The sequence below is a fragment of the Prunus persica genome, chromosome G2, assembly GCF_000346465.2.
Source record: "Prunus persica cultivar Lovell chromosome G2, Prunus_persica_NCBIv2, whole genome shotgun sequence".
Classification (NCBI taxonomy): Eukaryota; Viridiplantae; Streptophyta; class Magnoliopsida; order Rosales; family Rosaceae; genus Prunus; species Prunus persica.
In genome coordinates, this window is record NC_034010.1 from 15,794,914 (window position 1) to 15,817,607 (window position 22,694).

At 37.3% G+C, this 22,694-nt stretch overlaps 3 protein-coding genes across 4 annotated transcripts; all 3 read left to right on the plus strand.

Annotated features, from left to right (window-relative positions):
• Positions 1,540-4,532, plus strand: LOC18786538 (protein ENHANCED DISEASE RESISTANCE 2-like). 2 transcript variants are annotated; one of them, XM_020558208.1, is made up of 4 exons: positions 1,558-1,701; positions 1,913-1,973; positions 2,552-3,520; positions 4,096-4,532. In XM_020558208.1, coding segments are annotated over exons 3-4 (948 nt in total). In that variant the 5' UTR covers positions 1,558-1,701; positions 1,913-1,973; positions 2,552-2,573; the 3' UTR covers positions 4,097-4,532. The 2 variants fall into 2 exon arrangements, with proteins under 2 accessions (XP_020413796.1, XP_020413797.1); XM_020558207.1 differs by lacking the exon at positions 1,913-1,973 and having other exon boundaries at positions 1,540-1,701.
• Positions 5,405-8,835, plus strand: LOC18786968 (zinc finger CCCH domain-containing protein 48). Its single transcript, XM_007220126.2, has 8 exons — positions 5,405-5,608; positions 6,214-6,589; positions 6,984-7,169; positions 7,253-7,354; positions 7,478-7,624; positions 7,799-7,978; positions 8,276-8,373; positions 8,455-8,835. The coding sequence occupies exons 2-8, from the start codon at positions 6,215-6,217 to the stop codon at positions 8,600-8,602; spliced, it is 1,236 nt and encodes a 411-aa protein (XP_007220188.2). The 5' UTR covers positions 5,405-5,608; position 6,214; the 3' UTR covers positions 8,603-8,835.
• On the plus strand, positions 10,686-12,589 carry LOC18786737 (F-box/kelch-repeat protein SKIP25). The gene has a single exon (XM_007219394.2). The coding sequence runs from the start codon at positions 11,186-11,188 to the stop codon at positions 12,341-12,343; it is 1,158 nt and encodes a 385-aa protein (XP_007219456.1). The 5' UTR covers positions 10,686-11,185; the 3' UTR covers positions 12,344-12,589.

Consider the following 22,694-nt stretch of genomic DNA (forward strand, 5'->3'; position numbering starts at 1 on the left):
TGACCAAGTGGGCCAAGCCGTGGATGACGAGGTTGTGGTTCTTGTACCAGTCCAACGACGACGAGGTTGTGGTTCTTGTACCAGTCCAACGGGAGCTTGAATCTCCATGTCGGTGGGATGAGGTGGCCCATGCAGGTCTCGGAAGAATTGCGATGTGAGGTGGCCAAGTAGTTGCAGGGTTGTGGGTGTGATTAGCAAAACAGCAAGGGGCGAAGAAGATGGAGATAAATTGCTAAGAACACCCATTTGGTGTTTGTTTTCTGATTGTGGCATGTTTGAGGTTTGGCAGAGAAGCTCTGTGTGGCCTATCAGCTCTGTGAGGGAGTGACAAAGAGAGAGAGAGCGTTGAGGCTCTGAATTTGGAGATAGAGAAATCGTGCTGATAACGTGTTATAAATCAAGAGAGAAAATGGAGAGAATTGAAGAGGGAATCATGGAAACTGATGTTTTCATTCTTCAGTATATCTGAAGATGTGTGTCATTGTTACAAAGAGAAGGGGAGGTATTTATAGGTAAAGCATCATCTAATGGAGGTGGGCTCCACTATTATATTTACAACATGTGGCTGTATGTTATCCAATATTTTTAGCTCAGATGTTCTGTATGGGTCAGAATCATTAGATAATGGGCTCATCTTGGCTTGGCAATTTCGTTTTACCGAAATTTTAATGGAACTAATATTATGAAGATTCTTATTTCAAATCCTGAAAAGAGAGATAGATAACAGAGTCTTACAATGGAGATGGAATGCCAACGATTGTGCAATATTTTTTTAATTTTAAACAATTTTTCTAATAAAATTTTTATTTTAAACACTTACATCAGTGATGTGTCATATCTTAAACGGTTAGATCATTTAAATAGTCTAGATATTATGAAATGCAGGTAAATGCACGAGAGCTAAATGTAGAGGCTCATGATCCATGCCTAAACTAGCTTAACTAATTTGAAGCAAAAAAAAAAAAGTTTAACATGTCAAGGAAAGTGTGGGTATAGTACAACACAGACAAATGGAAGTTTATGTCAATTTCAACACACAATTGTTTTGGGTAGCTTTTTATTTGTTATATTATATTATATATTTAGTAACTAAAAATAAATACATTATTTATCAGGCTGGGCTTTGGGATGGGGATATCAATACCATTCCCGACCCATCTCTAATAAGGTATTTTGAAGAATCGGGGATCCCCATACCCTTCCCTGTTTTTTCCTGAAATCTCCCCTCGTTAGGGTCAAGGACCCAATGGGCACTCGACCCGATGAGAATTTTTGCCATCCCTACGATGGGGGTAAATTGAAACACAAAACCATGGTCAAAGAGGTTAAGTGGACTACTTTAACTTTAGGGGTTAAAGTGGAATTTGACCGAAGTTTTAGGGTGCTACAGTAAATAGGCTATAATAAAAATGGAAACTTATATAAAGGCTTGTAATTCAAATGGTTAAAACCTTTTATTCTTATATTCGAGGTTGTAGGTTCGATTTCCTCCTTTCCATTCACTCGCTTGTAAAAATTTAAATAAAAAAAAAACTTAAATGAGAGGCCCAAAATAACATACCCAGCCCACCCGACGCATAACCCTGCACGCATAACCGCCCCTTCACGCACCCGTGAAAGAAAAAAGAAGAACTCGCTCGCTCGCTGCTGCACTCACCTTCAAGGCTTAATTCAAGCGATTCAAGCTCCTATATTCGTGAGGTAATCTTCTTTTCATCTCTCAATTTTTTGATGTTAAAATTAGGGGATTATTTTTTGGGTTGATGAAGTATCAATTAGGGATTTGCAATTGATACTTATGAATTATCAAATAGGATTTGCAATTGATTTTGGTGTTCTTGCTTATATGAATGATCAAATTGGGATTTTGATGAATTGATTAGTTGCTGAAATGCTGTTTTGCTGGTTCAAGATGTGATAAAGGCCTAGTTTCTGATTTAAAATTAATGACATTTTCTGGATTTTGAAGTCAGGTTAGTTTTTGTAATGGTTCGAATTTTTTTGGTTCATGTCTCATAATCGTAGCTGGTAATTGGGCTCTTTTGTGTGGGTTTTAATTCTTACTTTTGTTAAACGTTGAAGAATAGGGGAAGAGAGCTGAGTATAAACAATTTTTCTTTCGTTTTTGAAAGAAGCATGCCAGGGAAAGAGGGTGCAAAGAAAACTAATTTTCACGGAGAAAAATGTGGTGGTGGGTGGAAATGTTAAACATTGCTATAATAAATGTCTTGCGAAGTCCTTTTGGATGGATTAGTACGCTTGCTTTTCATCAAAGAAAAGGTTCTTGTCTCCTTATGGCTTCAGGAGTTAATTTAATTGTAATAAACTAGTTAATTTTCACTTTACTCTGATTTTTGGAGTATTTATCTTGATTATGGTCTATTATATAAAAGTCTTTGTACAATTTATGCCCAAGGCGCCCCGTTGCAATTTCCAAGATATGGCCATTTGTAATTATTGTGTATCTGCAACAAAAAGTTAACCTAATTCAGGAAGGTAGTTATAGTCCTTGCATATTCCATGTTTCTTATTTTGTTTTGTTATTTGATAGATTGCTGCTGAAGGCATATCTTATGGCCAGCACTGGTGGAAAAAAGGAGCTTGAATGGATAGAGAGAGTGAGATCAGAGGGAGCTGTTCCACTTCTTGATGCAGAAAATTGCCGAAATGGTTGGTCTTCTCCACCTGCGGACAAGTTTATGGTTAGAGGTCCTGAGTACCTGTCAAACAGGGTTAAAGTTCCTGCTGGGGAATACCTTCTAAAGCCTCTTGGTTTTGATTGGATAAGAGGTTCTACAAAAATTGGGGAGGTCTTAAAACATCCAAACAGTCGTGTGAGAAAGGCTATTGAGGATGAGTGTCTGACAGGTGATAAGCCTTTTGTTTGGGCTTTCAATCTACAAGTTCCTAGTAAGGATAATTATAGTGCTATAGCATATTTTACAACCAAGGAACCTATTCCTGAGGGGTCTTTGATGGACCAGTTCTTAAAAGGTGATGATGGGTTTAGGAATTCAAGGCTTAAATTGATTGCCAACATTGTGAAGGGTCCTTGGATTGTGAGGAAAGCAGTTGGGGAGCAGGCCATATGCATAATTGGGCGTGCCCTTTCTTGTAAATATTGTGTATCAGACAATTTCTTAGAAGTAGATGTGGATATTGGATCTTCCATGGTTGCAAGTGCAATAGTTCATCTGGCATTTGGTTATATAACAACGCTGACTGTTGACCTTGCCTTTCTCATTGAGGGCCAAACTGAATCAGAGCTACCAGAACAAATCTTAGGTGCTGTAAGGTTCTCTGAACTAGACCCTGCTGTGGCTAGGGCAACTGAACCATCTTCTAGTAGGAGTGCTGGCAATTTGCAGTCTAATCTGCCTACGCGATTATGGAAGTCAATAGGGCAGGGGTTTTCCCACATGCTTCATCCAGGTACCCAAGAAAATGGCTCTAGCTTGGGCTCAGCACATGGTAATGGGATTGGGGATCATGAAGGAAATTCAGAAGAACCTAAGAAATGGTACGTTCTTCTGTCTAGCGGTCCCATTGAGATTTCTTTTTTCCTTTTTCATTGTGAACAGTTGATCTTTGGAAGAAAGGTAGTGGAAATGCTTCCTTATGAAATAATGAACTTGAACTTGTGTTGGATTCAGATATCAAAAACTAAATATTGTATTGTGCAAAACAAAAGTACTAATGACATCATTTTATTTGCTTCCATGCATTATATTTTTTTAAAACTCAGATGCATGCTTTTGAATAGATATTCATTTTGTAATTTAGAGAAAAACATGGACGTTGGTCCTCTGGATCTACCAGGCTCTCTTGCAAATGGCAAACTGGGCCTGTCTGTTTTTTATATGTTGAGTAGTTGATGACAGGACGTGAAGAAACTTTCCTTTATTTTATTGTATTCAATTTTTCATGTCCATTATGGTTAATCTTACACATCCTTCTGCCGATCAAAAAATTATTAGCACTCTTGATTGCTTTTATTTTTATGTACGTTTTTTTTTTTTTTTTTTTTTCACATGAGTGTACGTATCTGATTCATTGATTGACCTATAACATTATATGAATACGTTATATCTGCAGATAATCAAATGAAGTGTGATGACCATGAAACAAAGTGATTCAGAATTTTTTGAAGTGGCAAGAATCCAACTTTCTCTGTATTGACTGCTTCACTGGTGTCATCTGCTTGTCTCTGGGCTGTTGGGTATACCAATGATGCCAAGAGCTAGCTTTGCTACCCCGGTGTACTCTATGCCCTTGGGTGGGCACTGATGTCCAATTGGCAAGACATATTGATGTCCAATTGGCAAGACATTCAGATTATCGGCCTCTTAATTTATGTAGGTAAAACTCTTCTTTCTTTTATTTTATATTTAAACGAGTATATATTAAATAGTGGCCCTGTGTGTAGAAATCTATAGTAAAACTTGTTAGATTCCACTTCATTGAATTTCTGTAACGATTGAACAAAAGCAATTGGTGATTATGGACCGTTTCTTCTTTTCTTTTCTTTTGTTTTCTTATTCAGAATCATCACAAGATGATGCGCCTTTATCTTTCCAATTATTTTGGTTGGAATACAATTTTTGTTAAAATTTCAGTTATTCTCAGCTCCTGTACCGTAGCGGCATCGTATGATTTGCAGCACTTTTTTTCCTGACTCAAATGGTTCTAAGAGTTTTAGGATTTTCCATTTTTAGTTGTGAGCAAAATGGATTCTATACGACAGCAAATGGAGTTCATCTAACAAATTTAGTCTAAATAGTGGTAGGAAAATTAGTTAAGATTAGGTTAAATCAATGTTCAAAATTCGAAATATAATGCATGCACATGAGGTTCTGTATTGGATTCTCTCATTTTTCAATATTGCTTGTATTAGAAAAATAAAAATGAAAATGAAAAATAACAAGTAACGCATGCAAACTGCAAATTGCATTTTTTTTCCCTGGCAATCAACAACGTACGGTGGATATGTATGGGAGGGAACGTTTTCATGATTTTTTATATAAAAAGTTCTTTTATTTCTCTTCCTTTGTTGAAGCAAGCGCAAATGGCTTCAGTCAAGATTTCCTAATCAACTTACTGAAATCTTAGCTTTATCCAATTTCACCACATTGCTCAACTTTCAAAAAAAAAAAAAAAAAGGCTTTTAAATTTTTATAGAACCTGTAAAACAGAATTTTCAATGGATAAAAGACATTTGCTGTTTATTTTTACTATACAAACAATGGAAAATTCTACAAACAATACTCTACTTTAATATAGAAAATTCGAACTCAACTGCAGAGTCCGCTACAGAATAGGCAGCAACATTCGCTTTTCCTCTCAATATGCCTTATTGGAATGGCCTTATTGGAATGTTACATTGAAGAATTCCAGTACCGAGTAAGAGGTTGCAGGGTGGTCCATTTTAAGCCAATTTCGCAAATTAAAAACGGTAAACCACGATAGGTATATAAGCTCCACACCAGTGTAAAAAGTATTCAATCACTCTCCTTCTTTCCCTCTCTGTGGGGGCTCGCAATCAGCCAAGAACAAGAACTGAATCGCTTTAAAGTTCAAAGCTCTCACCCTATCAACTCCCTTCTATCAGGTTTGCTTCTTCTTCTCCGTACTCGTCTTAGGATTTCGTTTCTTTATCCACCATAAATGGATTCCCAAGAAGCTATTTTTTCGACGTTCGCGTGTCTCATGAGGATGATGGTTTCGTCTGGTTTTGATGCCTGGTGTAGGGTTTCAATCTTAGGCTTACTTATAGTTTTCTTTAGGAGACGCTGGGGATTAAATTTGAAAAGAAATAAAATTCGTAACATATTTAAGGGATTTAACATGGAAGGAAGGTTCGCAAATCGAATTTGGCTCTTTCCGTGTGCTCGCCCATCTATTGGAATTTTGAAGCTTCTAGGGTTTCATATGTGTGTATATATATTTATATATATGTATGTATATATGAAGATTGGACGAAATGTTGAATTTGAGAATCTGGGGAATCAAATTAAGGGTTCTCTGCCGAAATTAGCATTTCTAGTCATTCAATTTCTTCGTGCTGTCTTAGAAATTCGAATTTTCATGGAATTGCTGATGGGACAGAGTATGGTTGATATCAAGGGTTTTGTTGGTATACAACGTTTCTGCTTGGGTGATATCGGAAGTTGTGTCTCTGTGATTTTTCATTTTCTTCTATATTTGTGTCTATAGTATGGCCACTAAGGAAGTGAGAAGGGCCACAATGAGACCAGAAAGTTCAGTTTATACTCGACCAGTAGGAGTATCTTCAAAAACTGTTTGCGCCTATTGGATTGCTGGAAGGTGCACTAAGAAGTTCTGTAGGTTCCTGCACACAAGTGCACCATCTACACTGGCGAACCCTCACATTTCAAATCTGAAGGCTATTCAGAAGGGCAATGCATACAATGCTACTCAGAAAAGCAATGTTGTTCAGAAGTCCCCAGAAAAGGTCTGCAAGTTTTGGGTAGTAGGAAATTGTGTTGAAGGTGATCGATGCCCGTATTTGCATACATGGTTTCGTGGAGCTGGGTTCTCAATGTTGGGGAAGCTCCAAGGGCACAAGAAGGTACTTCTGATTTCAAAAATAAATGTCTTAAATTTGTTTTGTTCTCTGTTTTCTGTCCACAAGAAACTAGAAAAGTTGAAGAGGTTAAGAGGAAAAAATCATTTTGGCTATTACTTTCTGTATTTTATCGATGTTACTTTGTAATTTGTATTATTTTTGGTGATTTTGATTTTCAAAATTATAATTCTCATGCTGCCAAACTCAGTTGTTTATAGAAGATAAAGCTCACATAAAGGCAGTTTTTTTTTTTTTTTTTTTTAGGTATATCGTGATCTCCTTCAAAATTTATGTTTCTGTTTTTTTTTCACTTTTACAGAGAATAGAAAATTCTATATTGTTTTTGTTTATTTGTGAAGTTGGACTATCGTTGTTATGATGAAATGTATTTTAACAGGCTGTCACTGGGATTGCACTTCCTGAAACATCTGACAAGCTTTATTCAGCCGGTACAGATGGAACAGTCAGAGTTTGGGACTGCCGTACTGGTCAATGTGGCAGTGTGATTAATCTTGGTGGTGAAGCAGGTTCTTTAGTTAGTGAGGGCCCATGGCTTTTTGTTGGTGTACCAAATGTTGTTAAGGTATTTGAGCTTGTTCATTTTTAACTTCATTGTTGTACCAAACATTGGTTCAATATACATGCTGATTGTGCGTGATGTTGCAGGCATGGAACATTCGGACAAACGCTGAATTCAACCTGAATGGACCTGTTGGCCAAGTGCATGCCATGGTGGTTGCTAATGAAATGCTTTTTGCCGGGGCACAGGTAATGACCGTAACAGTTCTGCAAGTTCCCAATAATTGCATCACTGGGCTTTTAGATAATCTTCATCCATTTATTAATAGTGCCATTTAACATGAATTATCTGTTTCTTTTAATACTGTGCAGGATGGTGTTATATTGGTGTGGAAAGGTTGTTCTGAAAGTAATCCATTTCAGCTGGCTGGAACTCTGAAAGGCCACACTCAAGCTGTGGTGTGTTTAACTGTTGGGCGCAGTAGGCTTTACTCAGGTTCTGTGGACCAAACAATCAGGGTAAGTTTGTGGCATCTACGAACAAGTTTATCGACTTCTACAATATACTGTTGGCATAGTGTTTGAAACTGAATGTGATGTTTCAGATAAAAATAAAATAGAAAAACTTTGATTCGTAAGAACTTCTGCATTTAGTGTGTAATAGGATGATTTATTATGATCTTCCTGTTTCAGGTGTGGGACCTTGATTCTTTACAGTGTATTGTGACACTAAATGCGCATTCTGATGTGGTGATGTCTCTTATTTGCTGGGATCAATTCCTGCTCTCGTGCTCATTGGACTGCACAATAAAGGTGTGGGTTGCCACTGAAGGAGGCAACTTGGAAGTGACCTACACTCACAACGAAGAACATGTATGCTTTCCTTTCACAAAGCCTTTTCCACTTGTTATGTTTGTAGTTACAGTATTATGGTTGTTAGAGTATAAGGCAGTTAGTGATTCCTAGTGAACTGGGAAAACATGTAGAACATCAATTTTGTGCCATTTAATTGCTTCTCTAAATTTTGTATTCTTATATAAGATGATGTTTCAAAATGTTTTTTCTTTAATAGGGGATCTGTAGAATAATTGAAATGTTTTAGATTTGAATGTATATTGTTTTCAGGGTAAAGGCTAACCTAATTTGATGGTGCTATTGTACATTCTACAGGGTGTTCTTGCTCTTAGCGGAATGCCAGATGCAGAAGCTAAGCCAGTCTTGTTTTGCTCATGCGATGACACTTCTGTTCGCCTATACGAACTGCCATCGTGAGTACATGACACTCAGATTCTTCATGCTCTGATTCTTTTTACGATAAATTCCATTCTCACTTTATTGTGTGGTTATAGATTTTCTGATAGGGGCAAATTATTTGGCAAACGAGAAGTTCGGGCACTTCAGATAGGGCCCAGGGGACTATTTTTCACTGGTGACGCAACTGGTCTCCTGTCTGTTTGGAAGTGGCTGGACCCTGTCCTCAAGGAACTGTCTTCATGAATCATGACTCATTTGTTCAGTTTGTAAGAGCCATTAAGAGCCATTACCATGATGGCGGGGTGGCATTGATGCTACAATTGTAACCATTTTGTATGTAAACTTTGACGATCCTTCAGTTATTCAAACTAGTTTTGGTCATTGCGGTATGGATTGATTTGTTTGTACAGTATAATGTACAGTGAGATTGTTAAATCCAAAAGATGATTAATTCTTCAGAATTCAATTTCACAGAAGTATAATTCTTTCTTTGGCCTAATCAAATCATATTTGGGGAGGGAAAGGGAGACTCAAACTTGGAACTAGTGGGTTTAGGACAATATTGATATGCCTTTGTTTAATTTCTCCTCTAGTTTTAGTCCAAAATGCCATGTACTTGACGGTTGATTATTTAATCCAGAAGAAAAAAAGGGTTAATTAATGTAATTGCGGTTTAAAAGTGAAACTTAATTTAATTGCGGTTTAAAGGTAAAACCAATCCAAATTGGACTATTGCCCACACCCCATTATTCAACACCAATATCAATTATTACCACTAGGGCATTAGTAGGATTGACTCAGACCTTTGGTGTGCTCTCAATAATACCTAGGGTGGTCAGAATTTCAAAAGAAATGATGCCTACCAATGATCCTTCAACAATGGGAAATGAACCATGCGCTTCAACACCTATTGGTCTGGCTACACCAAACCTTTGAAGACAAACAACAATCGTGCCCCTCTTTCCTTAGTCCCGAGTTCAAAACCTCATAATACCCACGCGTGTGAATTTCCCTCTCCCCTTAGGCCCCGTTTGGTTCACAGAACAAATTTGAGGAAAAATCATTTCATATGTCATTTCCCAATGGATGGGAAATGGAAGATTCATTTCCCACATTTGGTTATGCTGGGAAAATAACCGGGAGATAACACTTTATTTCCTTTCCCATGTTTGTTTTGAGTAGGAATGGAAAATAAAGTTTGTACAAATTTTCAATTATACCCATATTAAATTAATTAAATAAATAAAGAATGTATTTAATGATATATTTTAATTCTAAATTGTTAATGGGGACAAAATGGTCATGAAAAATGTGTATTTAATTTGGTTCATTTCCCCAAACTTTCCCATGGGGAGGAAAAACAAAACCCAAGTTGGGAGGATGGCTTCACTTTCTCTCTACTTTCCCATGGGCCAAGCAACGATTTCCCAGACTTGGACTTACCAAACATGAGAAAGTAATTGATTTCCCATCCCCAAGTCTCCTTTCCCATGAACGAAACGGAAACTTTGGCCAAAGAAAAACACCAATTATTGAAACCCATCCATTGATTTCAGACTTTCAGGGAGAGTGACGCAAGCAGCTTTTAGAGAGATCTTTGTTTGTGAACCTTTTAGAAAGTTTGATTAGTTCCTTGTCTTTATTGCTTCCAGTACTCTTGGCACAACTTTGTAAATTTATCATGCTCAATTTATGATTTTTGGGAGTTTCACTATTATGCCCAATATATGATATCAAATTATAAAAAAACATAGGGTAAATTACTCAAATGGTCCTCAAATTTATACCTGATTTACATTTTGGTCCCTCAACTAAATTATTCGTTCAAATGGTCCATCAACTCTATATTATTTGCCCCAGTGGTCCTACCGTCTAATTTTATGTTAGATTTAACCTAATTTTAGGATAAATAATGACCAATTTGCCCTCATATTTAACAAAAATATTGACAGAATGTAACGGTAGGACTAATGGAGCGAATAATATAGAGTTGATGAACCATTTGAACGAATAATTTAATTGAGTGACCAAAATGTAAATCGAGTATAAGTTTGAGGACAATTTGAGTAATTTACCCAAAAACCATATATACAATGGACTTTATAAACACACCCAAAACCCAAAACACTCAACAGAGCATCAAAGTAATTTAATAATCAAAATTAAATTTAACAGGGTCATCTGTCATTTTTTTAAATTTATTTTTAAAAATTAAATAATATAAAGTTTATTTATCTCACTAGTACTAAGAATGGATATATAACCAAATACCTCATTATTTTTTTTTGGTTTTCAGCTAAAATCCGTTCAAACCTTTTTGCTCTTCTCCAGAAATTACTTTAAACCAGCGTGAGTTTTGGGTGGGGGCAACAAAGTCTCTGAAGGCTCAGAAATATATGGTGCGGTCATTCTCTCTCACAAAAGCTGGAACTTGGCCCGTCTCACAAGAGAGAGTTGCAGTAGAAGCTTATCTCGAAGTCAGGAGACTCAGGGCTTCCTGATTTTGTCTCTACTATAAAAATTCTTTCAAGGATCTTCGATGGAAAAAGGGCTTTCGTGCATGTGCATCAAGCTATAAACGCTCCAAAACAGGCCCCCTACTTGATCATACATCTCAATTTTCCTTGTCTTCATTTTGTGTCACTTTTTTTTAATTCTTATCCAGCGAATTTAAATACAAGATACAGGTGAAGACAGGTGCTTTGAATTCAGATGTCATCTTTGGCTACTGGGGCACCCGAACGGCCCCAAAAATCCATATATATATATATAGGAACAAGAAGCATTCCAAAGCCCCCCCAAATAATAATGCTTGAATGAATCTCTATGGATCAAGAAGCCATACCAAAACCAAAACACTGTCGAACTCAAGCCTCTTCCGATGAGACTTTGCTGTTGCCAGGCTTACCAAACCACCTTGCACAGCTCTGCCTTGCAAAAATCAACCCTTCCGTTCTCTTCTCTGTTTGCCGCTCATGGCGGCGCCTTATCTACTCTCCTTCCTTCCCTCCTTTTTTCTCTCTCTACGCCATTCTCTCTCCACCACCACCTCATCACCACCACCACAACCCCAATTCCCCCATTCAGTTCTCCTCACTAGACCCCATATCAAACACATGGACATCTCTCCCTCCTCCTCCCTCCTCCCCTCCTCTCCAACTCCTCCACTGCCACCCGTCCTTCCTCTCCCGAAAACTACCGATCCAATGGTTGTCCGTCTCCGGCCGCCTTGTCCTCGTTGCTGCCACTACCCACCAGTTCACACCAGCGATGCCTCGTCCTCTTGTTTTCCAACCACTGTCCAACCAGTGGTCCTTCGGCCCCCCGCTGCCCGAGCCGCGCCGCTGGTGTGGGGTCGGGACTGTGGGTGGAAAAGTGTACGTGGCTAGTGGGATTGGAACAACTTATAGAGGAGATGTTGCGAGGTCGATGGAAGAATGGGACACTAAGAGAAAGGAGGCTTCTTCGTCATGGGTTAAGAAGGCATGCCTTAAAGATGGAAGGTTTAGCAGGGAGGATGTGGAGGCAATTGGGTACAGAGGGAAGCTATGGATGGTGAATTCCAAGGGCAATGCAGTCAAAGAAGGGGTTGTCTATGATGTGCAGAAGGACACGTGGCAAGTCATGCCTCAAGGCATGCTCGGTGGATGGAATGGGCCAGCTGCTGCAACCATCAATGATGATGGTCATGATGACCATGATGATGATGATGTGATGTATGTGGTGGATGAGAGAAAAGGAGTATTGAACAAGTATGTTGATGAAAATGACTGCTGGGAAATGGTGATGGAGTCGGTTGTGTTAAGAGAGGCTGAGCAAGTTTGTGCCGGGAGGGGGAGAGTTTGCGTGGTTTGTGCTAACGGAAGAAGGATTGTGGTGGTAGATGTCGTGGCGACACCACCGCGAATTTGGGTGGTGGAGCCGCCGCCGATGTTGGAAGTTGTGGCTGTACACATTTTGCCTAGGATGTGTAGGACGGATTGATATTTTAATTGCTCTTCATGATTTAAGAATAGTTTAATATAGCGTGGATATGACGATATATCAATCCTCATAGATCACAATGTGTGTGTGTTTTTTTTTGGGCTAGATAAATATGAAATGGAACTTTTTGTTATAATTCCTATCAAATGCAATAAAGAAAAGAACAATGAAAGTTACTTACATGTAGAGATCAAATGTAGTTTTGGTTCTAATTTCTTTAAGGATTATGTTCTTTAGCTAGTTAACTATTTTACGAAGAAAAAAAAAATGCTCTTAATTTAATGTGATATGGATAATATAAAGTTTTCTTTTTCTAGTAAAAAAAATTCTAAAGTTTGATTCCTTTTAGGGCATGTTTACGTATCAGTAATGGAGAAAGTAAGGAATCAGATAATTTAGGAATCGGGGAACTACTGAATCGGTATGGGAAGAATCATTCCCATTAAGCTGTTTACTAAACATACGAAATTAGTAAAGGAATGAGGTTGATTCCCATTGTTATTGTTTACTAATTTTCATGAATCAGAATCCAAATTAATTTGATTACTAAAATGCCCTACACATTTTCACCACATCACATATATAAAATTCACCCAAAACCAAAAGCTATAGGAAAAGGGGTTTTGAATTAATGAGTAAGAGGGATAGATAGATAGATGGAGTGACTTACATAGTTTCTGCTGCTCCAGGGAGGCTGTGTTGTAACGTTAAGGGTTTGAGTTGTTTGAACTCCTTCTGGCGTGTATTTTTATTTTTTTTAGGGTTTGAGTTATTTTGGAATTATAGTAAAGTGGTAAGGGTATTTTTGGAAGTTAATAAGAGAAAGCAGGAATGGGAATCGTATCGACTAGTCCCCCCTAGTCGATCTGATACCTAGTTTTGAGGGAATGTGATTACGGATTTTGAGGTGGGGCCCACTTATTTTTTCATTCCTGATTGCAAGTAAACGCAGGGGAAGTCAGGAATGGAAATCATTCTCTTTCCTCCCATACCCATTACTGATACGTAAACATGCCTAGTGTAATGAAGGGCCAAAAAAAATAAAAAGATCCAGAGTTTCTTAATTAGGTAGTAGAGTACTTTTTGGTTTAAAAACGTTTAGGGGAAAGGGAGGCTACTCTATTTCAGATCCAGAGCATATCAAGACCTCTTTGAGAACTTACAAAGGAAATCTTAACCTTTATTTTTTATTTTTATAGATAGCTAATAGAGTATTTTAAAAAAACAATACGACACTATATGTTAATTCTAATGTTTGTTTGGCAAGTATTGAATAAATGTTTTATTTTCTATGTGAATTTTCTCAACTTCAAATTTCTTTTTCTTAATAAGAAAAAAGCAGTTACCCTATTCGAATAATATATGTGGAGAAGAAACCAATCAACAATTCGAAACCAACATGGAAAACAAAATCAAGAACACAAGAGATAAGGTCACAATCGGAACAAACCATAGAGAGATAAGATAAGATCACATCACATGCATTGAAAGCAAGTGAGAGATGCAAAGGCCAAAAACTGAAAAAGTATCTCTTTGTTTTTACTTGAAATAAACTTGACCCAAGCTTGTAAAGTAAGAAATTCCAAATTACAAGTCTCAAGTTCCAACCACTAAAGGCAACAACATCCACCTTTACAAATTTAATATTGCCAACCACTAGCTATAAAGCTTTGTCCTGTGAACCCTATTGACCCGAGAAAAGTTAACCTTTTGTCTTTGTTCATTGTATCGGCAACTAGCTTTTTTGAAGATCATAAAATAAACAGCAAGCAAGTGATTTATATTCTCAACGGGCCTTTACCTTTTGAAGGGCTTCAAAGTTGAAAGCTAAGCTACCACATATATAATTATATATTATTTATGGTACATTAAATTTTGGGCACTTTTTATTATTATTATAAAAAGTGCTTCGCTTTTGGAACATCTGCATGACGATAGGAAGGGCTTTAAAGTGGAAAGATTAGCCGTTCAACTCTCACGATAAAAATTCGGGTCATATTCGAATTAATTTGCCAATTTGTTAAAATATTTATATAATTTGTTTATTAAACAGACCGTATTAATGTGCTCAAAGAAAATGAAAATGGTAACTTCAAACCACACTAAAGGGGCTCCGTTGTAGTACGATATTGTTCGTTTTTGGCCCCCCTTTGCCGTCACGATTTTATTTTTAGGAACTCACAAGTAATTTTTTAGTGGGTTACCCATCTTGGGATTGCTCTAGCTCAAACTCGCTTAACCTCGGAGGAGAGCTTGATTGGCAATTTCATTCGATTTTCAACGGCAAAAGCAGTGTGGGATGCAATTGCCACAACCTACTATGATGGCACTGACACTTCTCAGGTTTATGATCTGAAACGACGAGTCTCTCGTATGCGACAAGCTGGTGGCTCCATTGAAACCTATTACAATACTCTCCAAAGCTTATGGAGAGAAATTGATTTTCGTCGTCCAAATATGATGGAGTATGAAAGTGATATCAAGCGCTATAATGATATTCTGCAGGAAGATCGAGTTTACATATTTTTGGATGGCCTTGATGATCGTCTTGATAAGGCCCGAAGTGATGTTCTTCACATGACTCCATTCCCTACTGTTGACCAAGCTTATGCCTATGTTCGCCGTGAAGATGTTCGACAAGCAGTGATGATGGGTTCATCCGATCGAGCCACTGGTGCTGGCTTAGCGGCCAAGAGTGCGCCTCGATCAGGTCCCCCTACTCGTGCCGGACAGCCCCATAATTCCTCTACTGCAGTCCACCTTCAGATCCAGTCATATGTTACTGCTGCTGGTGCGCCACTTCCTAAAACCATCCCACCTTCCCGTCCCAAGGCTCCGACTGATGGAAGTGGTTGCACGCACTGTGGCAACCTCAAACATACCCGCGACACCTGTTTTAAGCTAAATGGTTATCCTGATTTGTGGGAGGACCTCCGCGCTCACAAGCTCGGAGAAACTGCTAGTAATTCTGGCCGTGCCGCTCTTGTCTCTACCGAACCCCCATTAGCCTTGTTCTCGCAGGTAGATCCTCCTGATAGTCCCGCGCTTCCGGATGTCTCAGGTTACTGTGGTTATGCATTTCATACTTCTGATCTACGAGATACTACTGGTTGAATAATTGATTCTGGTGCCACTGATCATATGACCTTTGATCCGAATGATTTTTTGCACACCACTACACCCTGCCGCACAAGTATTACCAATGCAAATGGAGTTACCTATCCTGTGACAAGGGCCGGCACTGTTGCCCTTTCACCTTCTCTGTCCCTTTCTAATACTCTACTCGTTCCATCTTTGTCCAATAAATTAATGTCTGTGAGTCAGGCAACTGAACAACTAAATTGTTGTGCACTAATTTATCCCAATTTTTGTTTACTACATGATATTCTTACCAAGGAGATCATTGGGCGTGGTACTAAAAGAGGGGGGCTGTACTATGTGGATGACTTCAGTATGGGACATGCCAATAGTGTGAAGCATCCGTCTGATGACAAGCACCAACAAATTTGGCTCTGGCATCGACGTTTGGGGCATCCATCTTTTGGTTATATGAGACACTTATTGCCCGAATTATTTTCTGTATTTAAGGACTCAGATTTTAAATGTGACACTTGCATTCTAGCCAAGAGTCATAGAGCATCCTATCCTTTAAGTATGAATAAAAGTACTATTCCTTTTGCTTTAATTCATTCTGATGTTTGGGAACCCTCACCTATTTCTACTCATTCCGGTATTCGTTGGTTTGTCACATTCATAGATGATTGTACACGGATGACATGGCTTTATTTGATGAAAAATAAGAATGAAGTGTTTTCCCGTGTTCCAATCCTTTCACAAACAGATGGAAACACAGTTCAATGCTCGAATACAGATTCTTTGCTCTGGCAACGGTGGAGAATTTGTTAATCATGATTTTCAGACTTACTTCCAGACACATGACATTATTCATGAGACAACTTGCCCCCAGACACCACAACAAAATGGTGTTGCCGAACGGAAGAATCGTCATCTCCTTGAAACAGCCCATGCTCTTCTCATTGGTGGCCATGTTCCTCGTCATCACTGGGATGATGCTGTCGTCACTGCTGTCCACCTTATCAACTGCATGCCATCTGGGGTCTTGAACTTCAAAACTCCATTACAGGTGCTCGCGCAACACGGGCTTCTGCCCTCTGTTTTGGTGATTACCCCTCGCATTTTTGGCTGTGTGGCCTTCGTTCATCTCCATAAAAATCAACGAAGCAAACTTGATCCATGTGCGTTTCGTTGTATTTTTTTGGGTTATGCCACTCATCAGAAAGGCTACCGATGTTATCACCCTCCTACCCGGTGAACCTATGTCACTTTGGATGTCACCTTTCTAGAATCAGATATGTTCTTCTATGACCCAGCATCAAATTCTACTCTTCAGGGGGAGATACTGAGTAAAGAGCTCAATTGGAGCAGCTTGGAACATGAGGATATTCATCTATGCACGAAGATTGCTCTCGGCCAAGAAACAATAACAATCGATCGTCCCGAGTCTGGCACGTGCGAATGCTCTCTCCCAAACAACGATCAATCGCCTAACCCTTGCGAAGATGTTTTTGATTCGAGTTATACTCTTACAGACAACTCAGAACAACAAGATGAAGACCCCCCCTCTCATTCAACAGTACCAACGAACCAATCTCCTGAGAATATCTTTGAGGTAAATACTCCTACTAGACTTGTGCATTTAGAGGATAAAACTATTGGATATCAGTTACCTTTCAGGCAAAATCGTGGGAAGCCACCAAACCGTTATTCACCTGATATTGACAAGAAATCCAAGTATCCAATTGCAAATCATGTATCCACTGAGAAGCTGTCTGAACCACTCAAGGCTTTTGTGCATCAGTTGTCTGCTATCCATATTCCAACCAAGGTCTCTGAAGCATTGAAAGATCCTAAGTGGGTCCAAGCTATAAAAGAGGAGATGAAAGCTCTTGAAAAAAATTAGACTTGGACATTGGAGACTATACCACGAGGAAAAAAGACTATCAGATGTAGATGAGTGTTTACTATAAAACATAATGCAGATGGATCTATCGAGCGATACAAAGCAAGACTTGTAGCAAAAGGGTACACACAGACCTATGGTATAGACTATGAAGAAACTTTTGCACCAGTTGCAAAGTTAAACACCGTCAGAGTCTTATTGTCCCTTGCAGCTAATTTAGATTGGCCACTACACCAGTTTGATGTAAAGAATGCTTTTCTACATGGCGAACTCACGGAGGAGGTGTACATGGACATTCCTCCTGGATATAATACTACTCAGAGTGGAACAGTTTGCAAGTTACGAAAAGCATTGTATGGATTGAAACAGTCACCACGTGCATGGTTTGGACGGTTCACCATGGCAATGAAGAACAATGGTTTCAAACAGTGCAACTCAGATCATACTCTTTCTTGAAACATCAAAAAGGGAAGGTAACATCATTAATAATCTATGTTGATGATATGATTATTACTGGGAATGATAAACAGGAAATATCACAGCTACAAGACTATTTAGCTACTGAGTTTGAGATGAAGGATCTAGGTGGACTCAAGTATTTCTTGGGAATTGAGGAGGCTCGATCGCAGCAAGGCATATTTCTCTCTCAAAGGAAATATGTCTTGGACTTGTTGACGGACATAGGAATGCTAGATTGCAAACCTGCGGACACTCCTATTGTTCAGAATCATCATCTTGGAGAATATCCGGATCAAGTTCCAACTAACAAAGAAAGATACCAAAGGTTAGTGGGAAGATTGATCTATTTGTCACATACTTGACCAGACATTGCTTATGCGGTGAGTGTTGTCAGTCAATTTATGCACTCTTCAAGTGAAGACCACATGAATGCAGTTCTTCGGATACTTAGATATTTGAAGTCTGCACCTGAAAAAGGACTTATGTTCTCAAAGCATGGTCATCTAAATATTGATGGTTATTCAGATGCAGATTGGGCAGGTAATGTAACAGATAGAAAATCCACATCGGGTTACTTCACATTCGTGAGAGGTAATTTGGTGACATGGAGGAGTAAGAAACAGAATGTAGTAGCTTTATCCAGTGCAGAAGCCGAGTTCAGAGGCATGACTAAAGGGATTTGTGAACTTCTTTGGTTAAGAAAGTTGCTTACTGAACTTGGGTATAAACCTACATCCACAATGAATCTCTTTTGTGACAACAAGGCAGCTATAGCCATTGCACAAAATCCGGTTCAACATGATCGTACTAAACATGTTGAGGTGGATCGACACTTCATCAAACAGAAGCTTGAGGCTAAAGTGTTTCAGTTTCCTTTTGTGAAATCCGAGGATCAATTGGCGGATATTTTGCCAAAGGCAAATTCCAGTAAAGCATTCCACAATTCACTGGATCAGTTGGGCATTGACGACATCTATGCACCAACGTGAGGGGGAGTGTTGGCGTGACTTGTGGATATTGACTTACTTTCCTTACACACCAAGAATTCCTATTATAATTGTAATTGATTTACTTTAATTCCTGATTTCCTACTGTAAATGGATTTAGGAATTTATTATTTACTTGTCCATTCTGGTTTTGTTGTATTATAAATATGACCTCCTACAAGGAGAAGAATACACAAAAAATTCCCACAAACAAATATTCTCTCAGAGTTTTCATATTTTAGCATAACATTGAAGACGAACATAGTCAAAATTTTAAATTAATAAAAATGTATGAAGGGTCACAACCTCCATTACATTTCAATTGTAAAATATTCATTAAATTAAAAATATGTTAATTAGAAGAAAGAGTGTGATGTGAGGTCGGGTTGGTTTTACAGGGTAGGTGAATTTTGTAGCGGTGGTGGGAGACGAACGCCAGCAATCATAAGTACTAATGTGAGGCATAAAACGTCTTAAGGTCGAAGTGTCAAATGCTTGCTTTGACTCAATTTAAGATTTTTATAATTTCATTCAAAATTAATATCTAGGGTTGTATTTAATTTTCTGATTGTGTTGAATTAATAAATAGGTATCTAATTCCATTCAAATGCCAGTCTTCCTACTTCTAGGCTCTCAGCAGTACAAGGTTTTTCATTTTTCCTCTATCCCTTACTGTAACTGTTTTATTTGACTTTTTATGCAGTTAGTTTTCCTGTTATTTTTCGGTTGTACTGCTAATCTTTCCCTGTTATTTTTCCAAAACAGATTTATTCTTGTTTGGTTGCCATCCCAGCCTCCTCTCTGCTCTCTTGAGATGCCTTCTCTTATATATGTTTACATGAAATTGTTTATTAATTGCCTTTTTTTGTCATTCGTTAGGAAGGAGGAGGAGGAGAATTTGACCCACTTTTCCATTATGGTGTCACCCCATGTGCTTATTAATTGCCTTTTGATCGAAAGTAATTGTGCCTCAAAAAAAATTTGGCTTTTCCTCTTGAAATTCATTTGTTCTCACCTGCAACCCATCAACTTAATTTTCTATAAATAAAACTCTGACTAGTACCCAACTCAATAAGTTACCTAATCAAACTTAAAATATAACTTATTGTACTTCTTAGATTCCAAAAGTACCCCTCATTACAGTTTATATTTCCTCAATTAATTGTGTTGATTTCTTATTATATTGTTAACTTATTTTCAACTGATTTGGTGTAATTTAATGTTTATTTTTGCCAAATTGGTGGCATTTAATGTTCTTATTTGTTTCTTTTACAGTTAATTTTGTTTCTTTGTCTTCTTTTGGAGTGGGTTTTTTTTTTTGGGCAATATATTCAATTTTCATTAATTCCATCAAATTCTTACCAATTCTCTTTAATTCAATTTTCATTTATAGATTAATGTACTTATTCTTTTAAGGAAAATACTTCCCTCCTTCCCCTTTAAGTAGAACTCCTACATTCCTGCCAATGAAAGGATGATATGTGTGCATAAATTTTTCTTTTTATGTTTTTGATGAATTATTTTTGCACATGTGTCAAACCGTGATTTGCAAGAAGGAGATCCTTCTAGAGAACGAGGCAAGCAATTCAAAATTATTATGTACATATTTTTAATTATATTTTCAAGTATAAGTAAATCATTATATACATAGTCTTAGTGAAAAACAAAAAGAATTATAGCCAAATAATTTACTTATATAATCTAGGTAAATTAGGGACCTGAAAAATATAGTTGCATATAGATAAATAGTGTATCTATATATATTTTTACCTATATAATATAAGTGTAAATAATGTACCTATCTTTTCATTTTAGTTTATGAATTAGGCACCTATATTTTATATCTAAATAATGTACTCTTTTTTTCTACATAAATATGTATCTATTTACCTATCATTAGATATGTAGGTTTTTTTTTTTGGGCATGTAAACCCTAAACACTAAATTGTACTTAATTTTGATGTTAGATCGCTCTGTTATTGTAATGATCCTTTGTGACTAGTTTGTATTGACCTTTTGTGACTAGTGGCTTTTTTGGCTAAATTATGAATGCAATCCCAAAATTTCTATTTAAAAAAAAAGAAAAAAAGATACATAATCTATAAATTTGAAATTTGAGCTTTTTCATAAAAGTTAATAATTTGGTGGGTTTATGTCTAAAATAAAAGAGGAACTATTGTTTCCCAAAGACTAGAAGGCATGAACAAATCCATTTACATACCACACTTCATGCATGATGTTCTATTTCAAAAGGTGACCACATAAAAGTTTGCTTTCATTTTTTTAAGTCTACTTTTGGGGGGGAGGGAGTAGACGACTTTCCTCACGTTTACTGCATTTGTTTTGTTGTAGTTTTTTTTTTTTTTTTTTTTTTTTGAGGGACAAACGGGGTCCCAGAAATCCCCCATGGAAGCTCTGATATTTACCCTTAGAATGTTGGTGGGGGACTTCGCTGAAATGCTCCATAGGTCGTTCATTTGTTCTGTTTTTGCCTGCAACTTCCCGTCGTTTGCATTTGAGTTAAAAGAAGATGTTGCCGTTTGAAACTGTGCGTTTGTATGCGAAAAAAGATAAGTCAGCGTTTTTTATTCTTCAACTTAAACAATATTGAAACTGCCTGCAACCTCTCTATCTACTTTATGTTTTCTATGTTTCACTCCAAAGAAGGAATAAGGTACAACATACCACGGCTGTAGGATGATCAAAATTTTGTGAAATATAGATAAATGCACAATTTATAAATGTAGAAATTTGAAATCCAGAGTAACGGATATGTTAAGAGGGTCTAAAGTTTTATTTCTTCAAATATAACAAAAGAAAAAATTGATCCATAATTTATAATTAAATAGTTAAAAATATTTATCTCTCAGTTAGAAGTCTCATATTGAATTTTCTCTTCCCAATATCATTTGTATAAATAAATAAACGAAGCTTGTAAAGTAAGAAAATAAGCCACTAATTTAATATTGCCAACCATTAGCTAATTTAGAGGCAACAACAACTACTCCAACAACATCCATCTTTACAAATTTAATAATGCCAACCAGTAGTTATAAAGTTATGTCATGTGAACCCTATTGTTGACCCAAAAAAGTTCTTCGAAACTTTGTCAGAAAACTTTGGTCTTTGTTCTTTTATGAAGATCACATAAAATAAACAGCAAGCAAGTGATTTATATTCTCAACGGCCCTTTATGCAAGAGGAGGACCACCTTTTGAAGGGCTTCAAAGTTGAAACTTGAAAGGTACCACATATATAGAATAATATATTATATATGGCTATTATATATGTAGGGTACCTTAAATTTTGGGCACTTTTTATATGTCACCTTTTTTTTTTTTTTTTGGGTTACAAAATGTTTAGGGATAAGGGAAGTTAGGATGGAGATACTAAGGCCTTTTTGAGGATTTATAGAGAGATTCTTAACCTATTTTTTAGTGTTTACAAATTACTCACCAAGATGGATTGTCGGCATCAAGAATGGAACTTAGGCCTTATATGTCACCTTTTTATTATATGTGACGTTGTGCTTTACTTTTGGAATGTCAACATGACAATAACAAGTGCTCTAATTTCTAAAGTGGAAGCATTTGTCAGTTAATTCAGCATATTGTGGGCTTTTGTTTTTGGAAAGAAGAAAATGAAATTAGGCCCAAAGAGAAAATTGGCATTTTATTCAACAGAAGTTAGGCCCAATCACTTATTAGAGCATCTCTACCCATAAGGGCTAAGGCAAGGGCAAGGGCAAGTAAGGGCTGCCACAATTCATGTGAATAGTGGCAGCCTTGTCTTTTTTGGTTCCACCCCAAAAGGCTAGGGCAAGGGCAAGAAAAAAAAAAAAAAGAATATGCAACAAAATATAAATTTGTTATGTATTTATAGGAAAAGTGAATAAAATTGTTATGTATTTATAGGGAAAACATCC